The following is a 27,529-nucleotide window of genomic DNA, read 5'->3' as shown; positions in this document are numbered from 1 at the left end:
GTCACCCGTGTGACAATGTGTGTGTCACCCGTGTGACAATGTGTGTGTCACCCGTGTGACAATGTGTATGTCGGAAGGGAAAAAACAGGCATGGGGTTTAGCCTTTAGTTCAGACCTGGGTCGATGAAGACCCGGGGGCCACATGGGGCCCGTTAAGCTTTTCAATCTGGCCCGCCGGACATTCCCTAATCATTTTTGTAGATGTTTAAGATGTAAAGTGTAGCTGCCATTATGATGTCACTCATCTTTTATAATCACCTTCAACTATACTAAGTCTTTACATGCTTGGAATCTGCATCATATACTAGTTACTATGCTCATCTAATTAGTTACTATGCTCATCTAATTAGTTACTATGGTCATCTAATTAGTTACTATGCTCATCTAATTACTTACTATGCTCATCTAATTACTTACTATGCTCATCTAATTAGTTACTATGCTCATCTAATTAGTTACTATGGTCATCTAATTAGTTACTATGCTCATCTAATGAGTTACTATGGTCATCTAATTAGTTACTATGCTCATCTAATGAGTTACTATGGTCATCTAATGAGTTACTATACTCATCTAATTAGATGCTATAATCATCTAATTAGTTGCTATGATCATCTAATGAGTTACTATGGTCATCTAATTAGTTACTATGCTCATCTAATGAGTTACTATGGTCATCTAATGAGTTACTATACTCATCTAATTAGATGCTATAATCATCTAATTAGTTGCTATGATCATCTAATGAGTTACTATGGTCATCTAATTAGTTACTATGCTCATCTAATGAGTTACTATGGTCATCTAATGAGTTACTATACTCATCTAATTAGATGCTATGATCATCTAATTAGTTACTATGCTCATCTAAAGAGTTACTATGGTCATCTAATTAGTTACTATGGTCATCTAATTAGTTGCTATGGTCATCTAATTAGTTGCTATGGTCATCTAATGAGTTACTATGGTCATCTAATTACTTACTATGCTCATCTAATTACTTACTATGCTCATCTAATTAGTTACTATGCTCATCTAATGAGTCACTATGCTCATTTAATGAGTTACTATGGTCATCTAATTAGTTACTATGATCATCTAATTAGTTACTATGCTCATCTAATTAGTTACTATGCTCATCTAATTAGTTACTATGATCATCTAATTAGTTACTATGCTCATTTAATGAGTTACTATGGTCATCTAATGAGTTACTATACTCATTTAATTAGTTGATATGATCATCTAATGAGTTGCTATGGTCATCTAATTAGTTGCTATTGTCATCTAATGAGTTACTATGGTCATCTAATTAGTTACTATGCTAATCTGATTAGTAACTATGCTCATCTAATTAGTTACTATGGTCATCTAATTAGTTGCTATGCTCATCTAATGAGTTACTATGGTCATCTAATTAGTTACTATGCTAATCTGATTAGTTACTATGGTCATCTAATTAGTTACTATGCTCATCTAATGAGTTACTATGGTCATCTAATTAGTTACTTTGATCATCTAATTAGTTACTATGCTCATTTAATTAGTTACTATGGTCATCTAATGAGTTACTATACTCATTTAATTAGTTGCTATGATCATCTAATGACTTGCTATGGTCATCTAATTAGTTGCTATTGTCATCTAATGAGTTACTATGGTCATCTAATTAGTTACTATGCTAATCTGATTAGTAACTATGCTCATCTAATTAGTTACTATGGCCATTTAATTAGTTACTATGCTCATTTAATTAGTTACTATGCTCATCTAATTAGTTACTATGCTCATGTCATTAGTTACTATGCTCATCTAATTAGTTACTTTGCTCATCTAACTAGTTACTATGCTCATATAATTAGTTACTATGCTCATCTAATTAGTTACTATGCTCATCTCATTAGTTACTATGGTCATCTAATTAGTTACTATGATCATCTAATTAGTTACTATGGTCATCTAATGAGTTACTATACTCATCTAATTAGTTGCTATGCTAATCTAATGAGTTACTATGGTCATCTAATGAGTTTCTATGGTCATCTAATTAGTTACTATGATCATATAATGAGTTGATATGGTCATCTAATTAGTTGTTGTGGTCATCTAAATAGTTACTATGCTCTAATGAGTTACTATGGTCATCTGATTAGTTACTATGCTCATCTAATTAGTTACTATGGTCATCTAATGAGTTACTATGGTCATCTAATTAGTTACTATGGTCATCTAATTAGTTGCTATGCTCATCTAAATAGTTACTATACTCATCTAATGAGTTACTATGGTCATCTAATTAGTTGCTATGGTCATCTAATTAGTTGCTATGGTCATCTAATGAGTTACTATGGTCATATAATGAGTTACTATGCTCATCTAATTAGTTTCTATGCTAATCTGATTAGTTACTATGGTCATCTAATTAGTTTCTATGCTAATCTGATTAGTTACTATGCTCATCTAATTAGTTACTATGGAAATGTAAGTCTCCAGCAGCTCAGACGAGGCATGTTCCAATTTAAGATCATTGTCCAACCAAGATTTGTGACTGTGGGTTTGAAATAAGGCATCACGGGGTCCAGCTCACTGGGGGGAGCATTCTGTTGGACTTTTCAGTCAAGTAGAATCATTTCTGTCTTTTTTAAAAGGACGTAGATTTGCGTATAATCCGCGTGAAGATGATATGATATGTTATGTTTTTTGTTAAATGTGTTGAATGGGCAGCATGTACCCTGAAAACAGGATTGATCCTAGCATTGAACCCTGAGGAACACCACAGGACAAGAGAGCATAGGCCCAAGCCCAATTTATGTATGAATTGTTTTAGTTACATTGTAAAAACTTACAAACGTTGCTTGGGATGATGAGCGAGTATAGATGGATAAACGTCCGGCACAAAACAGGGAGTACATTGTCAACCCGCAACACCTGCAGTGGGTGAATTTGTCCAAAAGATGGCGCCGTAGCACAAACACTAACACACCTTTTCACTGCATATGTCTGTGTTTCGTTAAACACAAAGCATCATGGCCGTTAGTGAAGAACAAGCCCACCGTTACAGGGTTCAAAGCATTGAAAAAGGTAGTGCTTATAGTCTGGAAAATACGGTAGACCAAAATACCAATTTTTGAAGCTCTTCAGGTGGAATTCTTTCCCATTCTTGCTTGATGTACAGCTTAAGTTGTTCAACAGTCTCCGTTGTGGTATTTTAGGCTTCATATTGCACCACACATTTTCAATGGTACTACAGGCAGGCCAGTCTAGTACCCACACTCTTTTACCATGAAGCCACGCTGTTGTAACACGTGGCTTGGCATTGTCTTGCTGAAATAAGCAGGGGCGTCCATGGTAACGTTGCTTGGATGGCAACATATGTTGCTCCAAAAGCTGTATGTACCTTTCAGCATTAATGGTGCCTTCACAGATGTGTAAGTTACCCATGTCTTGGGCACTAATACACCCCCATACCATCACACATGCTGTCTTTTCACACTTTGCGCCTAGAACAGGGGTCGGCAACCTGCGGCTCCGGAGCCGCATGCGGCTCTTTGACCACTCAGATGCGGCTCAGCTGCATACTTGCCGACCCCCCCAATTTTCCCAGGAGACTTCTGGATCTCAGTGCCTCTCCTAGTTAACTCCCAGGGCAAATATAATCCTATTTTCACTCGGATTACTAAATTAAGGGCGTGCCCTCAATGCACTGCAGTAAAGTAATTGTCCTCTATAGCATTTACAAACAGCGTGCCAGCCCGGCCACATGATGTATGTAGCTTTTACTTGCACACGTAGGAGACAGCAAAGCATACTTAGTCATCAGCCACACAGCTTACACTGACGGTAGACGTATAAAACAACTTTAACACTGTTACGTTACAAATATGCGCCACACTGTGAACCCACAGCAAAAAAGAATGACAAACACATTTCTGGAGAACATCCCACCGTAACACAACATAAACACAACACAACCAATACCCAGAATCCCATGCAGCCCTAACTCTTCCGGTCTAGATTATACACCCCCACTACCACCAAACCCCCCCACACATCAACCCCCGCCCCCTCCGTGCGTCGGTTGAGCGGAAGAGTTAGTGCTGCATGGGATTCTGGGTATTTGTTGTGTTGTGTTTATGTTGTGTTACAGTGCAGATGTTCTCCAGAAATGTGTTTGCCATTCTTTTTTGGTGTGGGTTCAAAGTGTGGCGCATATTTGTAATGTAACAGTGTTAAAGTTTTTTTTTTTACGGCTACCGTCAGTGTAAGCTGTGTGGCTGCTGACCTAGTACGCCAGCTGAAGCTGCATTCTACATGTGGTCGAGCAGGTACACTGTTTGAGCAGGCTATAGAGGGCGCCAAAAGCAGTGCCGTCACGTTCTGATATCCGGGAGTCTCCCGGAAATAATGAGAGGATTGGCAAGCATGACGCTAGTAAAAAGCAATTTAAGCTTTGTATGCTGTGTTTTTCATTTAAAATTTTGAATTTTTTTTTGTGGCTCCCATTATTTTCTTTAATTTGTGAAACTTGCCAAAATGGCTCTTTGAGTGGTAAAGGTTGCCGACCCCTGGCCTAGAACAATCCGGATGGCTCTTTTCCTCTTTGGTCCGGAGGACACGACGTCGACAGTTTCCAAAAAAACAATTTGAAATGTGGACCCGTCAGACCACAGAACACAATTTTTCACTTTGCATCAGTCCATCTTGGATGAGCTCGGGCCCAGCGAAGCCGGCGGCGTTTCTGGGTGTTGTTGATCAACGGTTTTGGCTTTGTATAGTAGAGATTTAACTTGCACTTACAATGTAGCGACCGACTGTAGTTACCGACAGTGGGTTTCTGAAGTGTCCCTGAGCCCATGTGGCGATATCCTTTACACACCGATGTCGCTTTTTGATCACAGGCTTTCAATGTTGGTTTTCGGCCTCGCCGCTTACGTGCGGTGATTTCTCCGGATTCCCCGAACCTTTCGACGACATCACGGAGCGTAGATGGTGAAAGTCCCTAAATTCCTTGCGACAGCCGGTTGAGAAATGTTGTCCTTCAACAATTTGCTCGGGGCATTTGTCGACAAAGTGGCGACCCTTGTTTTGTGAACGACTGATCTGTTCTACCCAATCATGGCACCCACCCGTTCCCAATTAGCCTGTTCACCCGTGGGATGTTCCAAATAAGTCTTTGACGAGCGTTCCTCGACTTTCTCAGTCTTTTTTGCCACTTGTGCCAGCTTTTTTGAAACGTGCCGCAGGCGTCACATTCCAAATGAGCTAATATTTGCCAAATATAACAACATTTCTCAGTGTAAACATTAAAATATCTTATCTTTGCAGTCCATTCAATTGAATACAAGTTGAAAAGGATTTGTTGTATTCTTATTTACCATTTACACAACTTGACAACTTCACTGCTTTTGGGGTTTTGTACAAAATACACCTTTTTGTGGAAATGTGAGCCCTAAAATAATTGAGTTGAACATCCCTGCTCTGTGGTCAAAATGTGTGTAATATGTTTAATGTGATCCAAGTTTTGTCATCATTTTATGAGCAGTGACTAACACTAAAGTGCCTTATTTGAGAAAAGAGTCAAGGTCAGCAGACTTATCCTTCATTTTTATTCTCCCCCCCACCCGCCGTCTCCTCCTCAGCCCTGAGCCGCTCGATGATGCCCTTTGGCTTGATGCGGCGGGAGCTGGCGTGCGAAGGCTACCCCATCGAGCTGCGCTGCCCCGGCAGCGACGTCATCATGATCGAGACGGCCAACTACGGACGCACCGACGACAAGATCTGCGACGCCGACCCCTTCCAGATGGAGAACGTGCAGTGTTACCTTCCTGACGCCGTCAAGATCATGTCTCAGAGGTGAGAGTCTCGCTCGTCACTGGCCTCTTCATTAGGCACACTGGAATAATAATAATAATATAACTCCATAGTCAGTGGCCTCTTCATTAGGCACACTGGAATAATAATAATAATATAACTCCATAGTCAGTGGCCTCTTCATTAGGCATAAATTGCGTGCGCACACATAATATAATAAAAAAGAGAAATATGATAAACAAATAAGTTTTAAAAAAAAGTGAAAAACTCAGTATACTAAGTTTTCCCCACATTTTTTTAGATGTATCTATTTATTTGATTTCTCTTTTTGTTTTATTACATACAGGATAAAACACATAATGTACTAAAAAAGAGAAATATGATAAACAAATAAGTACAAAAAAATGTGAAAAACTCAGTATACTGTTTTCCACACATTTTTTATATTCATTTATTTTTTCAATGTCTCTTTTTTTTTCGTTATGTTTATTATTTATTATGTTTGATATCTTTATTTCTTTTATTTCTTTGTCATCTTAATAAATATCTATCTTTCATTTCTTATGCTAGTTGACAATAATAAAAGGCATTTCTTTTATTTTTTATATTCATTTATTTTTTCAATTTCTCTTTTTTGTTCGTTATATTGTGTTTATTATTTATTATTTGTTATGTTTTATATTCATGTATTTTTTCAATTTCTCTTGTTTTTTCGTTATTATATGTTTATTATTTATTATGTTTTATATTCATTTATTTTTTCAATTTCTCTTTTTTTTCCCGTTATATTATGTTTATTATTTATTATGTTTTATATTCATTTATTTTTTCAATTTCTCTTTTTTTTTTGTTGTATTATGTTTATTATTTATTATTTATTATGTTTTATATTCATTTATTTTTTCAATTCCTCTTCTTTTTCCGTTATATTCAATGTCACTAGTCAATATCACAGTCACTTCCTATTTGTAGTTGTAGTCAGTGGCCTCTTCATTAGGCACACTGTAATAATAATAATATAACTCCATAGTCAGTGGCCTCTTCATTAGGCACACTGTAATAATAATAATATAACTCCATAGTCAGTGGCCTCTTCATTAAGCACACTGGAATAATAATAATATAACTCCATAGTCAGTGGCCTCTTCATTAGGCACACTGTAATAATAATAATAATATAACTCCATAGTCAGTGGCCTCTTCATTAGGCACACTGGAATATAATAATAATATATCACCTACAATATGATATATTATCATTTTTATGCAGACATATTTTTTTTGCAAAAATGAAGAAAGTGGGATTTACAATATTAACTACGAACAATAAAACACTGAATATTAACAACATATAAACATTTTTTACTTCTCAGACCAACTCCACCATAGTTGTGTATCTTTTACAATCAAGCAAAACACAACAAAAATGTAAAAAACAGCAAAATATGAATGCAAAGTGTAATAACCACCTACAATATGATATATTATCACTTTTATGCAGACATTTTTTTTTTTGCAAAAATGAAGAAAGTGGGATTTACAATATTAACTATGAAGGATAAAACACTGAATATTAACAACGTATGAACATCGCTCCTTGATAGACATATTCTACAATCAAGAAAAACACAACAAAAATGTAACAAACAGGAAAATATGAATGCAAAGTGTAATAAACACCTACAATATGATATATTATCACTTTTATGCAGACATTTTTTTTTGCAAAAATGAAGAAAGTGGGATTTACAATATTAACTATGAACAATAAAACACTGAATATTAACAACATATGAACATTTTTTACTTCTCAGACCAACTCCTCTGTAGTTGTGTATCTTTTGCAATCAAGCAAAACACAGCAAAAATGTAACAAACAGCAAAATATGAATGCAAAGTGTAATAAACACCTACAATATGATATATTATCACTTTTATGCAGACTTTTTTTTTTTTTGCAAAAATGAAGAAAGTGGGATTTACAATTTTAACTATGAACAATAAAACACTGAATATCAACAACGTATGAAAATGTTTTACTTCTCAGACCAACTCCTCCATAGTTGTGTATCTTTTACAATCAAGCAAAACACAACAAAAATGTAAAAAACAGCAAAATATGAATGCAAAGTGTAATAAACACCTACAATATGATATATTATCACTTTTATGCAGACATTTTTTTTTTTTGCAAAAATGAAGAAAGTGGGATTTACAATATTAACTATGAACAATAAAACACTGAATATTAACAACATATGAATATCGCTACTCGATAGACATCTTTTACAATCAAGCAAAACACAACAACAATGTAACAAACAGCAAAATATGAATGCAAAGTGTAATAAACACCTACAATATGATATATTATCACTTTTATGCAGACATTTTTTTTGCAAAAATGAAGAAAGTGGGATTTACAATATTAACTATGAACAATAAAACACTGAATATTAACAAATTATGAAAATGTTTTACTTCTCAGACCAGCTCCTCCATAGTTGTGTATATTTTACAATCAAGCAAAACACAACAAAAATGTAAAAAACAGCAAAATATGAATGCAAAGTGTAATAAACACCTACAATATGATATATTATCACTTTTATGCAGACATTTTTTTTTGCAAAAATAAAGAAAGTGGAATTTACAATATTAACTATGAACAATAAAACACTGAATATTAACAACATATGAACATTTTTTACTTCTCAGACCAACTCCTCCATAGTTGTGTATCTTTTACAATCAAGCGAAACACAACAAAAAGTTAAAAAACAGCAAAATATGAATGCAAAGTGTAATAAACACCTATAATATGATATATTATCACTTTTATGCAGACATTTTTTTATTTTTTTTTAAATGAAGAAAGTGGGATTTACAATATTAACTATGAACAATAAAACACTGAATATTAACAACGTATGAACATGTTTTACTTCTCAGACCAACTCCTCCATAGTTGTGTATCTTTTACAATCAAGCAAAACACAGCAAAAATGTAAAAAACAGCAAAATATAAATGAAAAGTGTAATAAACACCTACAATATGATATATTATCACTTTTATGCAGACATTTTTTTTTGCAAAAATGAAGAAAGTGGGATTTACAATATTAACTATGAACAATAAAAGACTGAATATTAACAACGTATGAACATCGCCCCTTGATAGACATATTTTACAATCAAGCAAAACACAACAAAAATGTAAAAAACAGCAAAATATGAATGCAAAGTGTAATAAACACCTACAATATGATATATTATCACTTTTATGCAGAATTTTTTTTTTGCAAAAATGAAGAAAGTGGGATTTAAAATATTAACTATGAACAATAAAACACTGAATATTAACAACGTATGAACATTTTTTACTTCTCAGACCAACTTCTCCATAGTTGTGTATCTTTTACAATAAAGCAAAACACAACAAAAATGTAAAAAACAGCAAAATATGAATGCAAAGTGTATTAAACACCTTCAATATGATATATTATCACTTTTATGCAGACATTTTTTTTTTTTGCAAAAATGAAGAAAGTGGGATTTACAATATTAACTATGAACAATAAAACACTGAATATTAACAACGTATGAACATATTTTACTTCTCAGACCAACTCCTCCATAGTTGTGTATCTTTTACAATCAAGCAAAACACAACAAAAATGTAAAAAACAGCAAAATATGAATGCAAAGTGTAATAAACACCTACAATATGATATATTATCACTTTTATGCAGACATTTTTTTTGCAAAAATAAAGAAAGTGGAATTTACAATATTAACTATGAACAATAAAACACTGAATATTAACAACATATGAACATCGCTCCTCAATAGACATCTTTTACAATCAAGCAAAACACAACAAAAATGTAAAAAACAGCAAAATATGAATGCAAAGTGTATTAAACACCTATCATGTAAAAATGTGCTTCCGCATCTATTTCCGACACATGTTTGGGGTCTAAAAATAAACCCCTGGTGTGACCTAGATTACCGTAATAACTCCTATAACACCCAAAAGTGCAGATTTCAACCTTTGAAATACTTTGTATAGTTGAAGACTTCCGGTCATTTAAAAACATCACTGCACATCATAATGGCGAGTAAACTTTTCATGTTAAATGTCTAAAATAAAATAATGTAGAACGTCCGGTGGGCCAGATTGAAAATCTTAACGGGCCGCATGTGGGCCCGCGGGACGTATTTTGCCCAGGTCTGTCGTGGAGGATCTTTAAGTAGTCTTCTTGCAATTCATTCCCAAACACAGCAGAGTGCTCCTGTCGTTTACGAGATCTTTGTCGGGGCGTTAAGATAGCGCTTCAGTAATTCATGCCTTTATTCATTCATTGTGAAAACGGGACCCCGGGCCTTTGCCTTCCGAGGACTCGGGCGCAGGAACTGTTGAGTTGAACAGCCCTGGTCCAAAAGATGGCAGCAACACAAGCAGAGGAAGTAATTTCACACTAGACTAGATCATGTGACAGCAGCACCCGAGGGGAGGCGGCAGGGAAATGGAGGACAGGCGCGCCTGACGTAAGGACCCGCTCGCTCTCCTGGGGGATGGCGAGGGAGAGCAATTAGAGGTGAGAGAAGATGGAAGGACGAGCGCAAACACCGCCGGCCGCGTGCAGCGGGGAGAATCAATTCATATGCACACAAGCCCGCCGTGTAAAAGCACATCGCCGCATGCCTTCTCACGGAACTCCCATAATCCTGCATCTCTCCCATGTTGCCTCTTAAACCTCACACACTCTCCAACATGTTAAGCAGTCCTTTCTTTGCCCCCGCTCAGTTCTCTCCTGCACACACACACACACACACACACACACACACACACACACACACACACACACACACACACACACACACACACACACACTCTTGTACGTGTTACCTTCTTGAGACCTGAGAAAAATGCCTCCCTCTTTAGGACCAGCCTTTCTAGATATATAAAGATGTGTATTTACAACATTAATATTATATACATACTATGCAAATATAAAAATAGCTTGTTGTGAAAAAAGAATTGGAAATTCACAAGAAAAAGGTCACAATTTCACGAGAAAAACTTAGAATTTTGGCAGTATTATAATAATAGTCGTCGTTTTACTCAACGAAAGTCAAAATTTTACAAGAAAAACTGAACATTTGTGCAATATTATGATAAAAGTTGGAATTGTATGTGACAAATGTCACCGTTTTGCAGTAAAAAGTAATAATTTTACATAAAAAATGTAATAATTTACATAAAAAAGTAATTATCTTACGAGAAAATATTGCAATATTACAGAAACAGAAAGAATATGAGAAATTGTTCCCAATTTTGTAAGAAAAAAGTCGAAATATTGTGAGAGAAAGACTACTTTTAGTTATTTTTTTAATTTTAGGTTTGTAATTGGCTTTTAATCTTCATTATTTACTTAAACTTATTACAATATGTCTTTATATACATATTTATTTATTTTTTTTAATTAATTTTGGCCAAACGGGGCGCATTTCAATTTCTTACACACACTTGTTGTTTCATATGTTAACCAGAAGGGGAGCACTTTTAAAATATAAAAAAGCTTTTTTGAACAATTAGATGGAATTTAACAAGAAAAAGGTCACAATTTCACGAGAAAAACTTTGAATTTTGGCAGTATTATAATAAAAGTCGTCATTTTACTCAACGCAAGTCAAAATTTTACAAGAAAAACTGAACATTTGTGCAATATTATGATAAAAGTTGGAATTATACTCAATAACCGTCACAATTTTACAAGAAAAGCTTAAAATGTTGGCAATTTTTTTAAAAATAGTCAACATTTTATAGGAAAACTTTAACATTTTGGCAATATTATAATAATAATCTGAATTTTACTTGGCAAAATTATGACAAAAGTCATCATTTTACTGAAAAAATGTCAGTTTTACAAAAACAAAACAAAAAATTGGCAATATTGTGATAAAAGTCATAATTGTATGTGACAAATGTCACCGTTTTGCAGTAAAAAGTAATAATTTTACATAAAAAAAGTCATAATTTACATTAAAAAATTTATAATTTTACGAAAAAATATTGCAATATTACAGAAACAGAAAGAATATGAGAAATTGTTCCCAATTTTGTAAGAAAAAAGTCGACATATTGTGAGAGAAAGACTACTTTTACTTTGTTTTTGTTTTTTCTTTTTTGTAATTGGTTTTTAATCTTCATTATTTACTTCAAGTTATTACAGTATGTCTTTATATACATTTTTATTTTATTTTATTTTTTTATTAATTTTGGCCAAAGTGGGCGCATTTCAATTTCTTACACACACTTGTTGTTTCATATGTTAACCAGAGGGGGAGCCCTTTTAATATATAAAAAAAGCTTTTCTGAAAAATTAGTTGGAATTTAACAAGTAAATGGTCACAATTTCACGAGAAAAACTTAAAATTTTGGCAGTATTATAATAAAAGTTGTCATTTTACTCAACGGAAGTCAAAATTTTACAAGAAAAACTGAACATTTGTGCAATATTATGATAACAGTTGGAATTGTATGTGACAAATGTCACCGTTTTGCAGTAAAAAGTAATAATTTTACATAAAAAATGTAATAATTTACATAAAAAAAGTAATAATCTTACGAGAAAATATTGCAATATTACAGAAACAGAAAGAATATGAGAAATTGTTCCCAATTTTGTAAGAAAAAAGTCGAAATATTGTGAGAGAAAGACTACTTTTAGTTATTTTTTTAATTTTAGGTTTGTAATTGGCTTTTAATCTTCATTATTTTCTTAAACGTATTACAATATGTCTTTATATACATATTTATTTATTTTTTTTAATTAATTTTGGCCAAACGGGGCGCATTTCAATTTCATCCACACACTTGTTGTTTCATATGTTAACCAGAAGGGGAGCACTTTTAAAATATAAAAAAGCTTTTTTGAAAAATTAGATGGAATTTAACAAGAAAAAGGTCACAATTTCACAAGAAAAACTTGGAATTTTGGCAGTATTGTAATAAAAGTCGTAATTTTACTCAACGCAAGTCAAATTTTTACAAGAAAAACTGAACATTCGTGCAATATTATGATAAAAGTTGGAATTATACTCAATAACCGTCACAATTTTACAAGAAAAGCTTAAAATGTTGGCAATTTTTTAAAAATAGTCAAAATTTTATAGGAAAACTTTAACATTTTGGCAATATTATAATAATAATTCTGAATTTTACTTGGCAAAATTATGACAAAAGTCATCATTTTACTGAAAAAATGTCAGTTTTACAAAAACAAAACAAAAAATTGGCAATATTGTGATAAAAGTCATAATTGTATGTGACAAATGTCACCGTTTTGCAGTAAAAAGTAATAATTTTACATAAAAAAGTCATAATTTACATTAAAAAATTAATAATTTTACGAAAAAATATTGCAATATTACAGAAACTGAAAGAATATGAGAAATTGTTCCCAATTTTATAAGAAAAAAGTCGACATATTGTGAGAAAAAGACTGCTTTTAGTTTGTTTTTGTTTTTTTGTTTTTTGTAATTGGTTTTTAATGTTCATTATTTACTTGGTTATTATAGTATGTCTCTATATACATTTTTAAATAATTTTTTAAAAATACATTTTGGCCAAAGGGGGCGCATTTCAATTTCTTACACATACTTGTTATTTCATATGTTGACCAGAGAGGGGAGCAGTTTTAAAAGCGACACACAGTCAATTTTTTAAAAAACCCTCCTTTTTGGGACCACCCTCATTTTGATAGATGTCACCACAAATGAGACATTGTTTATTAGATGCAATGTTATTGATTTATGTCATCACTTGTTCACACCTCCTCATATGGAAGATACATTTCCTTCTTCATGTCTCAAGAAGGCAAGAAATACAAGAACAAACACACACACACACACACACACACACACAGACTCTTGTTTTTAATGCCTTCTTGAGACCTGAGAAAAATGCCTCCCTCTTTAGGACCAGCCTTTCTAGATATATAAAGAAGTGTATTTACAACATTAATAATATATACATACTATGCAAATATAAAAAAAGCTTGTTGTGAAAAAAGAATTGGAAATTCACAAGAAAAAGGTCACAATTTCACGAGAAAAACTTGGAATTTTGGCAGTATTATAATAAAAGTTGTCATTTTACTCAACGCAAGTCAAAATTTTACAAGAAAAACTGAACATTTGTGCAATATTATGATAAAAGTTGGAATTTTACTCAATAACAGTCGCAATTTTACAAGGAAAGCTTATAATGTTGGCAATTCTTTTAAAAATAGTCAAAATTTTATAGGAACATTTTAACATTTTGGCAATATTATAATAATAATCTGAATTTTACTTGGCAAAATTATGACAAAAGTCATAATTTTACTGAAAAAATGTCAGTTTTACAAGAACGACAAAAAAAGGGCAATATTGTGATAAAAGTCATAATTTTATATGACAAATGTCACCGTTTTGCAGTGAAAAGTAATAATTTTACATAAAAAATTTAATAATTTACATTAAAAAAGTAATAATCTTACGAGAAAATATTGCAATATTACAGAAACAGAAAGAATATGAGAAATTGTTCCCAATTTTGTAAGAAAAAAGTCGACATATTGTGAGAAAAAGACTACTTTTAGTTTGTTTTTGTTTTTTCTTTTTTGTAATTAGTTTTTAATCTTCATTATTTACTTCAAGTTATTACAGTATGTCTTTATATACATTTTTATTTTATCTTATTTTTTTATTAATTTTGGCCAAAGGGGGCGCATTTCAATTTCTTACACACACTTGTTGTTTCATATGTTAACCAGAGGGGGAGCACATTTAAAATATAAAAAAGCTTTTTTGAAAAATTAGTTGGAATTTAACAATAAAAAGGTCACAATTTCACAAGAAAAACTTAGAATTTTGGCAGTATTATAATAAGTCGTCATTTTACTCAACGCAAGTCAAAATTTTACAAGAAAAACTGAACATTTGTGCAATATTATGATAAAAGTTGGAATTTTACTCAATAACAGTCGCGATTTTACAAGGAAAACTTAAAATGTTGTCAATTTTATGGAAAGAGTCGTAATTGTACTCGACAAATGTCACAATTTTATAGGAAAACTTTCAAATGTTGGCAATATTATAATAATAATCGCAATTTAACTTGGCAAAATTACAAGAATAACAAAAAAATTGGCAATATTGTGATAAAAGTCAGAGTTTTATATGACAATTGTCACCATTTTACATAAAAAAGTAATTATTTTACGTAAAAACGTAATCATTTTACGAGAAAATATTGCAATATTACAGAAACAGAAATAATATGAGAAATTGTTCCAATTTTATAAGAAAAAAAGTCTACACATTTTGAGAAAAAGACTACTTTTAGTTATTTTTTAAATGTTTGGTTTGTAATTGGTTTTAATCTTCATTATTTACTTCAAGTTATTACAGTATGTCTCTATATACATATCTATTTTTTTTTTTAATTAATTTTGGCCAAAGAGGAATATAACAAGAAAAAGGTCACAATTTCACAAGAAAACTTAGAATTTTGGCAGTATTATAATAAAAGTTGTAATTTTACTCAACGCAAGTCACAATTTTACAAAAAAAACTGAACATTCATGCAATATTCATGCAATATTATGAAAAGAGTCGTAATTTTACTCGACAAGTCACAATTTTAAAATACATTTTAACATTTTGGCAATATTATAATAATAATCTGAATTTTACCTGGCAAAATGATGACAAAAGTCATCATTTTACTAAAAAAATTCACTTTTTTTACAAGAACAACAACACAAAAATTGGCAAAATTATGATAAAAGTCAGAATTTTGTATGACATATGTCACCGTTTTGCAGTAAAAAGTAATAATTTTACATAAAAACATAATAATTTTACGAGAAAATATTGCAATGTTACAGAAACTGAAAGAATATGAGAAATTGTTCCCAATTTTTAAGAAAAAACTCGACACATTGTGAGAAAAAGACTGCTTTTAGTTATTTTTTTAATTGTTTTTGTTTGTGATTGGTCATTATTTACTTCAAGTTATTACAGTATGTCTCTTTATACATATTTGGACAAAGGGGGGCGCATTTCAATTTCTTACACACACTTGTTGTTTCATATGCTGACCATTAGATGCAATGTTATTGGGACCATGATTTATGTCATTTGTTCACACCTCCTCATATGGAAGATACGTTTCCTTCTTCGTGTCTCAAGAAGGCTAGAAATACAAGAACACACACACACACACATTATTGTATGTTACCTTCTTGAGACCTTCCGAAAAATGCCTACTTCTTTAGGACCAGCCTTTCTAGATATATAAAGATGTGTATTTACAACATTAATAATATATACATACTATGCAAATATAAAAAAGCTTTTTTGAAAAATTAGTTGGAATTTAACAAGAAAAAGGTCACAATTTCACAAAAAAACCTTAGAATTTTGGCAGTATTATAATAAAAGTAGTCATTTTACTCAACGCAAGTCAAAATTTTACAAGAAAAAGTGAACATTTGTCCAATGTTTTGATAAAAGTTGGAATTTTACTAAATAACAGTCGCAATTTTACAAGGAAAGCTTAAAATGTTGGCAATTTTATGAAAAGAGTCGTAATTTTACTCGACAAATGTCACAATTTTATAGGAAATCTTTCAAATTGTGGCACTATTACAATAATAATCGTAATTTTACTTGGCAAAATGATAAGTCATAATTTTACTCAAAAAATGTCACTATTTTACAAGAACCCAAAAAAAAGTCAGAATTTGATATGACAAATGTCACCATTTTACATTAAAAAGTAATAATTTTATGAGAAAATGTTGCACTATTACAGAAACAGAAAGAATATGAGAAATTGTTCCCAATTTTATAAGAAAAAACTTGACACATTGTGAGAAAAAACTGCTTTTAGTTATTTGTAATTGGTCATTATTTACTTCAAGTTATTACAGTATGTCTCTATATACATATTTGGCCAAAGGGGGGTGCATTTCAATTTCTTACACACACTTGTTATTTCATATGCTGACCATTAGATGCAATGTTATTGGGACCATGATTTATGTCATCACTTGTTCACACCTCCTCATATGGAAGATTATTTTCCTTCTTTATGTCTCAAGAAGGCTAGAAATACAAGAACACACACACACACACACACACACACACACACACACACACACACACACACACACACACGCACACACACAGTGTGGAGGCTGACTTCAGTATTTGACACACACAGTACATTTCTAGGTGGGTTGCTGGTCACAGCTTGAGTTGACATTCAATACAATAATCGTATTAAACTAGGAAAATAATAACAACACAACAGCAGGTGAGTGCATTTATATGCACAAACATGGCACCTGTTAAGCTAAGGTGAGTTTCACAACAGTTGTATGCTGCCAAAAGCTGCTAAAGGTTTCCTGTGCACATGTTTACTGGGTATTGAAAGACTTTACTGTAGGGCTCTGCAATGTTGTTCAAGTAAATGACCCCCAGACCGAGAGAGAGAGAGAGACAGAGAGAGAGAGAGAGAGAGAGAGAGAGAGAGAGAGAGAGAGAGAGAGAGAGAGAGAGAGAGAGAGAGAGAGAGAGAGAGAAATACGGCTTGGGTTTTAAATGAAAGTGGCCCTCAAGGTAATTTGTTATTGTGCAATATTCACAAGGTGACGACAGGTGCTCCTGGGGTTATGAATAGGGATAAATGCGTTAAAATGTAATATCGGAAATTATCGGTATCGTTTTTTTTATTATCGGTATCGTTTTTTTTTTTTGTTTTTTGTTTTTTTTTAATTAAATCAACATAAAAAACACAAGATACACTTACAATTAATGCACCAACCCAAAAAACCTCCCTCCCCCACAAAAGGGTTGTTTCTTTCTGTTATTAATATTCTGGTTCCTACATTATATATCAATATATATCAATACAGTCTGCAAGGGATACAGTCCGTAAGCACACATGATTGTGCGTGCTGCTGCTCCACTAATAGGACTAACCTTTAACAGTTAATGTTACTCATTTTCATTCATTACTAGTTTCTATGTAACTGTTTTTATATTGTTTTACTTTCTTTTTTATTCAAGAAAATGTTTTTAATTTATTCATCTTATTTTATTTTATATATTTTTTTAAATTATCTTCACCATACCTGGTTGTCCAAATTAGACATAATAATGTGTTAATTCCACGACTGCATATATCGGTCGATATCGGTATCGGTTGATATCGGTATCGGTAATTAAAGAGTTGGACAATATCGGAATATCGGGTATCGGCAAAAAGCCATTATCGGACATCCCTAGTTATGAACACATTCCGTTCCTAGGCCGTGAAGTAACCTGAGTTTTATACTGGAAGTTAGATCTTAACCACCTGATATCTGCACAGAATCAACATATCACATCACAATTATTGTGACTAAAATATCACCTTTTATCATTGCCATCACGGTATTGTTGAATATGCCCAAAAACTGGGCTATTTTATTTGAAAAATTGAATAAACAGACACACAATAAACAATAAAGTTGGGAAATTGTGTTAGATGTAAATATAAACAGAATACAATGATTTGCAAATCCTTTTCGACCCATATTCAGTTGAATATGCTACAAAGACAACATATTTGATGTTCAAACTCATAAACATCTATCAGTGTGTGAAGGATATCACCACATGGGCTCAGGAGCACTTCAGAAACCCACTGTCAGTGACTACAGTTGGTCGCTACATCTGTAAGTGCACGTTAAAACTCTCCTATGCGAGGCGAAAACCGTTTATCAACAACACCCAGAAACGCCGTCGGCTTCGCTGGGCCCGAGCTCATCTAAGATGGACTGATGCGACGTGGAAAAAGTGTTCTGTGTCCACATTTCAAATTTTTTTTGGAAACTGTGGACGCCGTGGACCAAAAAAGGGAAAAGAACCATCCGGAATGTTCTAGGCGCAAAGTGTAAAAGGCAGCATTTGTGATGGTATGGGGGTGTATTAGTGCCCAAGACATGGGTAACTTACACATCTGTGAAGGCACCATTAATGCTGAAAGGTACATACAGCTTTTGGAGCAACATATGTTGCCATCCAAGCAACGTTATCATGGACGCCCCTGCTTATTTCAGCAAGACGATGCCAAGCCACGTGTTACAACAGCGTGGCTTCATAGTAAAAGAGTGCGGGTACTAGACTGGCCTGCCTGTAGTCCAGACATTGAGCATGTGTGAAGGCTAAAATATGAGAAGGGAGACTGTTGAACAACTTAAGCTGTACATCAAGCAAGAATGGGAAAGAATTCCACTTCAAAAATGTGACTCCTCAGTTCCCAAACCTTTACTGAGTGTTGTTAAAAGGAAAGGCCGTGTAACACACTGGTAAAAATGCCACTTTTTCTCAGTGTGAACATAAAGTATCTTGTCTTTGCAGTCTATTCAATTGAATATAAGTTTTGCAAATCATTGTATTCTCTTTTTATTTACCATTTACACAACGTGACAACTTCACTGCTTTTGGGGTTTTGTATATTTATTCAAAATCTTATTGTGATTTGAGTTTGAGAGGCCTCCACATTGGGATGATGGGTAGTTTACACTAATGAATTCCCGGTATGCATTAAAACCACTACTTGATGGTACAACTTCTCAGTACTTATGCACGTGTTCAAATGTGTTAATAAATGTTTTTGTGTTTTTTTTAAGGATTTAAAAAAAGTAATTATTTAATATTTAACATTGAGTTGTGTTGTTTATACTGTACTTATTTGCATGGGCTGTACTGTATAGTAGACTTTGCATGCAGTTGCAATTCCAAGGCCTTATATGGCATTAGTATATGCTTTATATCAGTGGTCCCCAACCACCGATTGGTACCGGGCCGCACAAGAATTTTTTTTATTTTTTTTTTTTGATTCAATTAACATAAAAAACACAATATATACATTATATATTAATATAGATCAATACAGTCTGCAGGGATACAGTCCGTAAGCACACATGATTGTATTTCTTTATTTAAAATAATAAAATTAAATTTAAAAATTTTTTTTTTTTTAATAAAGAATTTTTTTTTATTTTTTTTTTTATTTCACCCCCCGTGGGACAAATTTTCAAGCGTTGACCGGTCCGCAGCTACAAAAAGGTTGAGGACCACTGCTTTATATCAGTGGTCCCCAACCACCGGGCCGCAGCCCGGTACCGGTCCGCGGACCGATTGGTACCGGGCCGCACAAGAAATATGTTTTTTTTATATATTTTTTTTTGTATTCAATTAACATAAAAAAACACAATATATACATTATATATCAATATAGATCAATACAGTCTGCAGGGATACAGTCCGTAAGCACACATGATTGTATTTCTTTATTTAAAAAAAAAAAAAAATTTAAATAAAGAAAAAAAAAATTTTTTTTTTTTTTTTTTAAATTTCACCTCCCGTGGGACAAATTTTCAAGCGTTGACCGGTCCGCAGCTACAAAAAGGTTGAGGACCACTGCTTTATATCAGTGGTCCCCAACCACCGGGCCGCAGCCCGGTACCGCGCAAGAAATTTAAAAAAAAAAAAAATGTTTTTTTTTTTTTTAATTAAATCAACATAAAAAACACAATATATACATTATATATCAATATAGATCAATACAGTCTGCAGGGATACAGTCCGTAAGCACACATGATTGTATTTCTTTATGAAAAAAAAATACATTAAAAAAAAAGCCCCCCCCCCCCCCCGGTCCGTGGGACAAATTTTTAAGCGTTGACCGGTCCGCAGCTACAAAAAGGTTGAGGACCACTGCTTTATATCAGTGGTCCCCAACCACCGGGCCGCAACCCGATACCGGTCCGCGGACCGATTGGTACCGGGCAGCAAGAAATTAAAAAAAAAAAAAAAAAAAAGGTTTTTTTTTTTTTTTGTAAAATTAAATCAACATAAAAAACACAATATATACATTATATATCAATATAGATCAATACAGTCTGCAGGGTTACAGTCCGTAAGCACACACGATTGTATTTCTTTATGGAAAAAAAAAAAAAATACATTAAAAAAAAAGCCCCCCCCCCCGGTCCGTGGGACAAATTTTTAAGCGTTGACCGGTCCGCAGCTACAAAAAGGTTGAGGACCACTGCTTTATATCAGTGGTCCCCAACCACCGGGCCGCAACCCGGTACCGGTCCGCGGACCGATTGGTACCGGGCAGCAAGAAATTTAAAAAAAAAAAAAAAAAAAAGTTTTTTTTTTTTTTTTGTAAAATTAAATCAACATAAAAAACACAATATATACATTATATATCAATATAGATCAATACAGTCTGCAGGGTTACAGTCCGTAAGCACACACGATTGTATTTCTTTATGGAAAAAAAAAAAAAATACATTAAAAAAAAAGCTCCCCCCCCCCCCGGTCCGTGGGACAAATTTTTAAGTGTTGACCGGTCCGCAGCTACAAAAAGGTTGAGGACCACTGCTTTATATCAGTGGTCCCCAACCACCGGGCTGCAACCCGGTACCGGTCCGCGGACCGATTGGTACCGGGCCGCAAGAAATTTAAAAAAAAAAAAAAAAAAAAGGGTTTTTTTTTTTTTTGTAAAATTAAATCAACATAAAAAACACAATATATACATTATATATCAATATAGGTCAATACAGTCTGCAGGGATACAGTCCGTAAGCACACACGATTGTATTTCTTTATGGAAAAAAAAAAAAATACATTAAAAAAAAAGCCCCCCCCCCCCCGGTCCGTGGGACAAATTTTCAAGCGTTGACCGGACCGCAGCTGCAAAAATGTTGGGCACCACTGCTTTATATGACAAGTCTGATGGTTTTTGGAACCTACTGCAAAAATACCAGTCAAAGATCCTTTTTCTACATGACAGTTGTCTGCTTTCTTTCAGGATGTTTTGCAAAAATGTCCGTCAAAGATCCTCAATACAATAGTTTTTTTTAGTAATTACTAGAGATGTCCGATAATGGCTTTTTTGCCGATATCCGATATTGTCCGACTCTTAATTACCGATTCCGATATCAAGCGATACCGATATATACAGTGGTGGAATGAACACATTAGTATGCCTAATTTTGTTGTGATGCCCCGCTGGATGCATTAAACAATGTAACAAGGTTTTCCAAAATAAATCAAGTTATGGAAAAAAATGCCATATTTATTATTGAAGACACAAAATGCATTATTTTTTTTAACATGCCTCAAAACAGCAGCTTGGAATTTGGGACATGCTCTCCCTGAGAGAGCATGAGGAGGTTGAGGTGGAAGAGTTAGTGCTGCAAGGGGTTCTGGGTATTTGTTCTGTTGTGTTTATGTCGTGTTACGGTGCGGATGTTCTCCCCGAAATGTGTTTGTCATTCTTCTTTGGTGTGGGTTCACAGTGTGGCGCATATTTGTAACAGTGTTAATAATATCGGCAGTCCGATATTATCGGACATCTCTAGTGATTACAACACACTTGCTTACTTTCCCCCCTTCTTTGTCTTGCAGGTGTAACAACCGCACCCAGTGTGTGGTGGTGGCAGGCTCCGACGTCTTCCCAGACCCATGCCCTGGGACTTACAAGTACTTGGAGATCCAGTATGAGTGTGTACCTTACAGTGAGTACCAAGATCCAAATTACCCCCTTTTTTGTTATTACCGCCAAACCTGCACCCCCGCCCCCCCCCCTCTCTCTCTGCCCTGCGAGATCCTTCAAATCCCCCTCAACTGACTCCGGTCATGTCCTCGCAGATGTCACATATTGGCCGTCTTCTCTCTCTTACACACACAAATATCCACAATATAAAATAACCTTTTTCCATCGACACACACCTTCTCATTCTATGTGTTTTCTTTATTTCCATGACTATTTACATTGTAGATTGTCACATCAAAACTATGAATGAACACATGTGGAGTTATGTACTTAACAAAAAAAGGAGAAATAACTGAAACCATGTTTTAGTTTCTTCAAAATAGCCACCCCTTGCCCTGATTACTGCTTTGCACACTCGCGGCATTCTCTCCATGAGCTTCGAGAGGTAGTCACCTGAAATGGTTTTCACTTCACAGGTTGTGCTTGAAGCTCATGGAGAGAATGCCAAGAGTGTGCAAAGCAGTAATCAGAGCAAAGGGTGGCTATTTTGAAGAAATTAGAATGTAAAACGTGTTTTTGTTAAGTACATAACTCCACATGTGTTCATTCATAGTTTTGATGTGACAATCTACAATGTAAATAGTCATGGAAATAAAGAAAACACATTGAATGAGAAGGTGTGTCCTAACTATTGGCCAGTGGCCATGATACTGAACATTATATATATATATATATATATATATATATATATATATATATATATATATATATATATATATATATATATATATATATATATATATATATATATATATATATATATATATATATATATTTTTTTTTTTTTTTTTTTTTTAACATATATATATATATATATATATATATATATATATATATATATATATATATATATAAAACAGTGGCCATGATACTGAACATTATATATATATATATATATATATATATATATATATATATATATATATATATATATATATATATATATATATATATATATATATATATATATATATATATATATATATATATATATATATATATATAAAACAGTGGCCATGATACTGAACATATATATATATATATATATATATATATATATATATATATATATATATATATATATATATATATATATATATATATATATATATATATATATATATATATATATATTAGGGCTGCAACTAACGATTAATTTGATAATCGATTAATTTGATAATCGATTAATCTGTCGATTATTACTTCGATTAATAATCGGATAAAAGAGACAAACTACATTTCTATCCTATCCAGTATTTAATTGAAAAAAAACATCATACTGGCACCATACTTATTTTGATTATTGTTTCTCAGTTGTTTGTAAATGTTCCAGTTTATAAATAAAGGTTTATTAAAAAAATTAAAAAACTCTGCGCATAGCATAGATCCAACGAATCAATGACTAAATTAATCGGCAACTATTTTAATAATCTATTTTAATCGATTTAATCGATTAGTTGTTGCAGCCCTAATATATATATATATTATATATATATATATATATATATATATATATATATATATATATATATATATATATATATATATATATATATATATATATATATATATATATTATATATATATATATATATATATAACAATATAACAGTGGCCATGATACTGAACATCACACACTGATTGGTTTTGGTCTCATCTAGTGGCCAATAATACTACTTTAGTGATATATTTAGTACATTTAGCTTGAAATGCTTAATTTGGGCAAAAAAATACAATTTCAATTTTTTTTCTAAAATGTTCAATAGAGTGAAGTGCGACGTAGCGAGGGACCACTCTAAACAAATGATTGGATTATTCGAGGGATATTCAATTGTTCTGCCTTCCACTATACATTGCTGCCATACATTTATGAACAAATATACAGTATTTGGTGTAAATTGATCATCATTTTCTGAGCAATTGAGCTAAATGTGATCATTTATAATGGCGTGCCCACTGATCTCTCATGGTACACTGAGGTGAATAGCACAGCTCTAGATCGTCCTGAGCGTCCTCTGCAGTGGACATTTGGGTTTTGCATAATAGAGCTATTTGTCTTGAGTGTAAAAGTGGTTCTCATTGAGGGCCACATCACAGTTATGGCTACCGTGTGTAACAACTAATATGATTTATTTTTTTTCCATGTATTTGAATAATAAATATATTTTTTCATACACTATCAAAATATTTGTAGATTTTACAGTAAAGAAAAACAGAATTTTACTGTAAAATATACATTGTTTTTTTTTTTAACATAAAGTAATCCAGGAAATAGAAAATAGTACAGATGGGGTTTATTTTTACTGTAAATTTGACTGTTTTTTTTTTTTTTTTTTTTTTTTACAACATATTAGTGTAAATACAAAAACAGTACCACTGTTTTTTTTTTATTCTGGCAACTAATCTGTCTTTTTTTAATTTTTTTTTACTTTACTTTAATTCAATTTACAGTAAAACACACAAAAAAAACATAGATTTTATGGTAAAAAACTCAAATGTTAGTAGTTTTTTTTATTTACAGTTATATGCTATTAAAACCACTCTACATGTTCATATATATATATATATATATATATATATATATATATATATATATATATATATATATATATATATATATATATATATATATATATATATATATATATATATATATATATATATATATATATATACGTATATATACATATATATATATATATATATATATATATATATATATATATATATATATATATATATATATATATATATTTATATATATATATATATATATATATATATATATATATAAATATATATATATATATATATATATATATATATATATATATATATATATATATATATATATACATACATGCATACAGTGGTGCTCAAAAGTGTACATACACTTGTAAAGAACATCATGTCATGGCTGTCTTGAGCAAGTTTACCTGCAATAAGGCACTTTTGGTAGCCATCCACAAGCTTCTGCTGGAATTTTTGACCACAAAATTGCTGCAGTTCAGCTAAATGTGTTGCTTTTCCTGACATGAACTTGTTTCTTCAGCATTGTCCACACGTTTTAAGTCAAGACTTTGGGAAGGCCATTCTAAAACCTTCATTCTAGCCTGATTTAGCCATTCCTTTACCACTTTTGAGGTGTGTTTGGGGTCATTGTCCTGTTGGAACACCCAACTGCGCCCAAGACCCAACCTCCGGGCTGATGATTTTAGCTTGTCCTGAACAATTTGGAGGTAATCCTCCATTTACTCTCTGTAAAGCAGCAGTTCCATTGACAGCAAAACAGGCCCAGTGCATAATACTACCACCCACCATGCTTGACGGTAGGAATGGTGTTCTTGGGTTAAAAGCCTCCAAACATATTGCTGGGTATTGTGGCCAAACAGCTCCATTTTTGTGTCATCTGACCACAGAACTTTCCTCCAGAAGGTCTTATCTTTGTCCATGTGATGTCAGATTTATTTATATTTATTCATGTACTCCTGACTTAGTTTGGCTCATTGTTTGGAATAAAAGAGAATAAGGAAATAGTTTAAATATTGTGTTTGATATTGTCAACAACACTCAGCATAAACAAATGGCGAAATGTACAGTTAATACATGGGATGTGTACTGGTACCGGTACTGGTATGTGGATGAGGGTGTCAGAATGATGGAAAGATCCCCAGTAAATATGCAGAAACAAAGTAGACATGTGGACGTCCAGTCCTCCACGTTGAAGGACAGCCAGAGTTTCTTCTCTAAGCCTGCCAGCCCACGAGCTGCTGTCCGTGGTGCTGAACTACACAACTTGCTTGATTAAAGGCCTCACCTTTTCTCCTCCAAACATATTGCTGGGTATTGTGGCCAAACAGCTCCAATTGTATTTCATCTGACATCACATGGACAGAGATAAGACCTTCTGGAGGAAAGTACAGTTGTAGAAATGATTGGAAAGTCAAGTCAGCCATGACATGATGTTCTTTACAGGTGTATGTACACTTTTGACCACCACTGTATGCATACATTGTACAATTTAATGGATAACTTGCTTTGAAATCATAAGTTAAACAAGTATTTATTTGTATTTTGACAAATTGTTTGTAAAGTGAGATAATATATTTGTTGCAATGTTGGTTAATATTAAAGTTGAAAAGGTATGCAATTTAATGCATTACATTTATTTCTTCTTTCAAAATGGAAAACCTGAATACATTTAATAGGAAAATAAAAGGTCCTTTACTGACGAAAACATTTTTCAGGTCTCCGCGGGCCACGTACAATGATGTGGCGGGCCAATTCTGGCCCCCGGGCCTTGAGTTTGACAGGGGTGTCCAAACTTTTTCCACTGAGGGCCGTACACGGAAATATTTAAGCATGAGGGGGCCATTTTGATATTTTTCATTTCAAACCTTAACAAAATATATGGATTATTTTTTTTTTAACCTTTAGGGCAGTGGTGCCCACCACCGGGCCGCGGCCCGGTACCGGTCCGCGGCTGCAAAAGAAATAAATAAAAAAAAATTTTTAAAATGTTTTTATTTTATTTTTTTTATTTTTATTTTTTAATTAAATCAACATAAAACACACAATATATACATTATTTATCAATATAGATCAATACAGTCTGCAGGGATACAGTCCATAAACACACATGATTGTATTTCTTTATGCCCAAAAAAATTATATAATTTTTTTTTTTTAAAAAACCTTTAGGGCAGTGGTCCCCAACCACTGGGCCGCGGCCCGGTACCGGTCCGTGGACCGATTTGTACCGGGCCGCGGCCGCAAAATAAATAAAATAAAAAAAAAATTTAATATATATTTTTTATTTTATTTTTATTTTTTTTAATTAAATCAACATAAAAAACACAATATATACATTATTTATCAATATAAATCAATACAGTCTGCAGGGATACAGTCCATAAGCACACATGATTGTATTTCTTTATGCCAAAAAAAATAATAGAAAACATTTTTTTTAATTTTTTTTTACTACCCCGCCCAAGCCCCCACACCCCCCCACCCCCCCCACCCCCACCCCCTTGGTCC

General features: G+C 32.8%; 2 protein-coding genes across 2 annotated transcripts in view; one reads left to right on the top strand and one right to left on the bottom strand.

Moving 5' to 3' along the window:
• The window catches only part of LOC133651771 (adhesion G protein-coupled receptor L1-like), a 1,026,396-nt gene that overhangs the window by 805,803 nt on the left and 193,064 nt on the right, over positions 1-27,529 (bottom strand). The gene's annotated exons all lie outside the window — the stretch shown is intronic.
• The window catches only part of LOC133651774 (adhesion G protein-coupled receptor L1-like), a 309,731-nt gene that overhangs the window by 192,247 nt on the left and 89,955 nt on the right, over positions 1-27,529 (top strand). The window contains exons 5-6 of the mRNA XM_062049891.1: positions 5,640-5,853; positions 22,342-22,451. Of these exons, the coding sequence (XP_061905875.1) occupies positions 5,640-5,853; positions 22,342-22,451 (324 nt within the window). The remainder of the gene's footprint in view (positions 1-5,639; positions 5,854-22,341; positions 22,452-27,529) is intronic.

Source organism: Entelurus aequoreus, linkage group LG06 (assembly GCF_033978785.1).
Source record: "Entelurus aequoreus isolate RoL-2023_Sb linkage group LG06, RoL_Eaeq_v1.1, whole genome shotgun sequence".
NCBI lineage: Eukaryota > Metazoa > Chordata > Actinopteri > Syngnathiformes > Syngnathidae > Entelurus > Entelurus aequoreus.
Note: the sequence above shows the minus strand (reverse complement) of the source record. Positions and strands in the feature narration are given on the sequence as shown.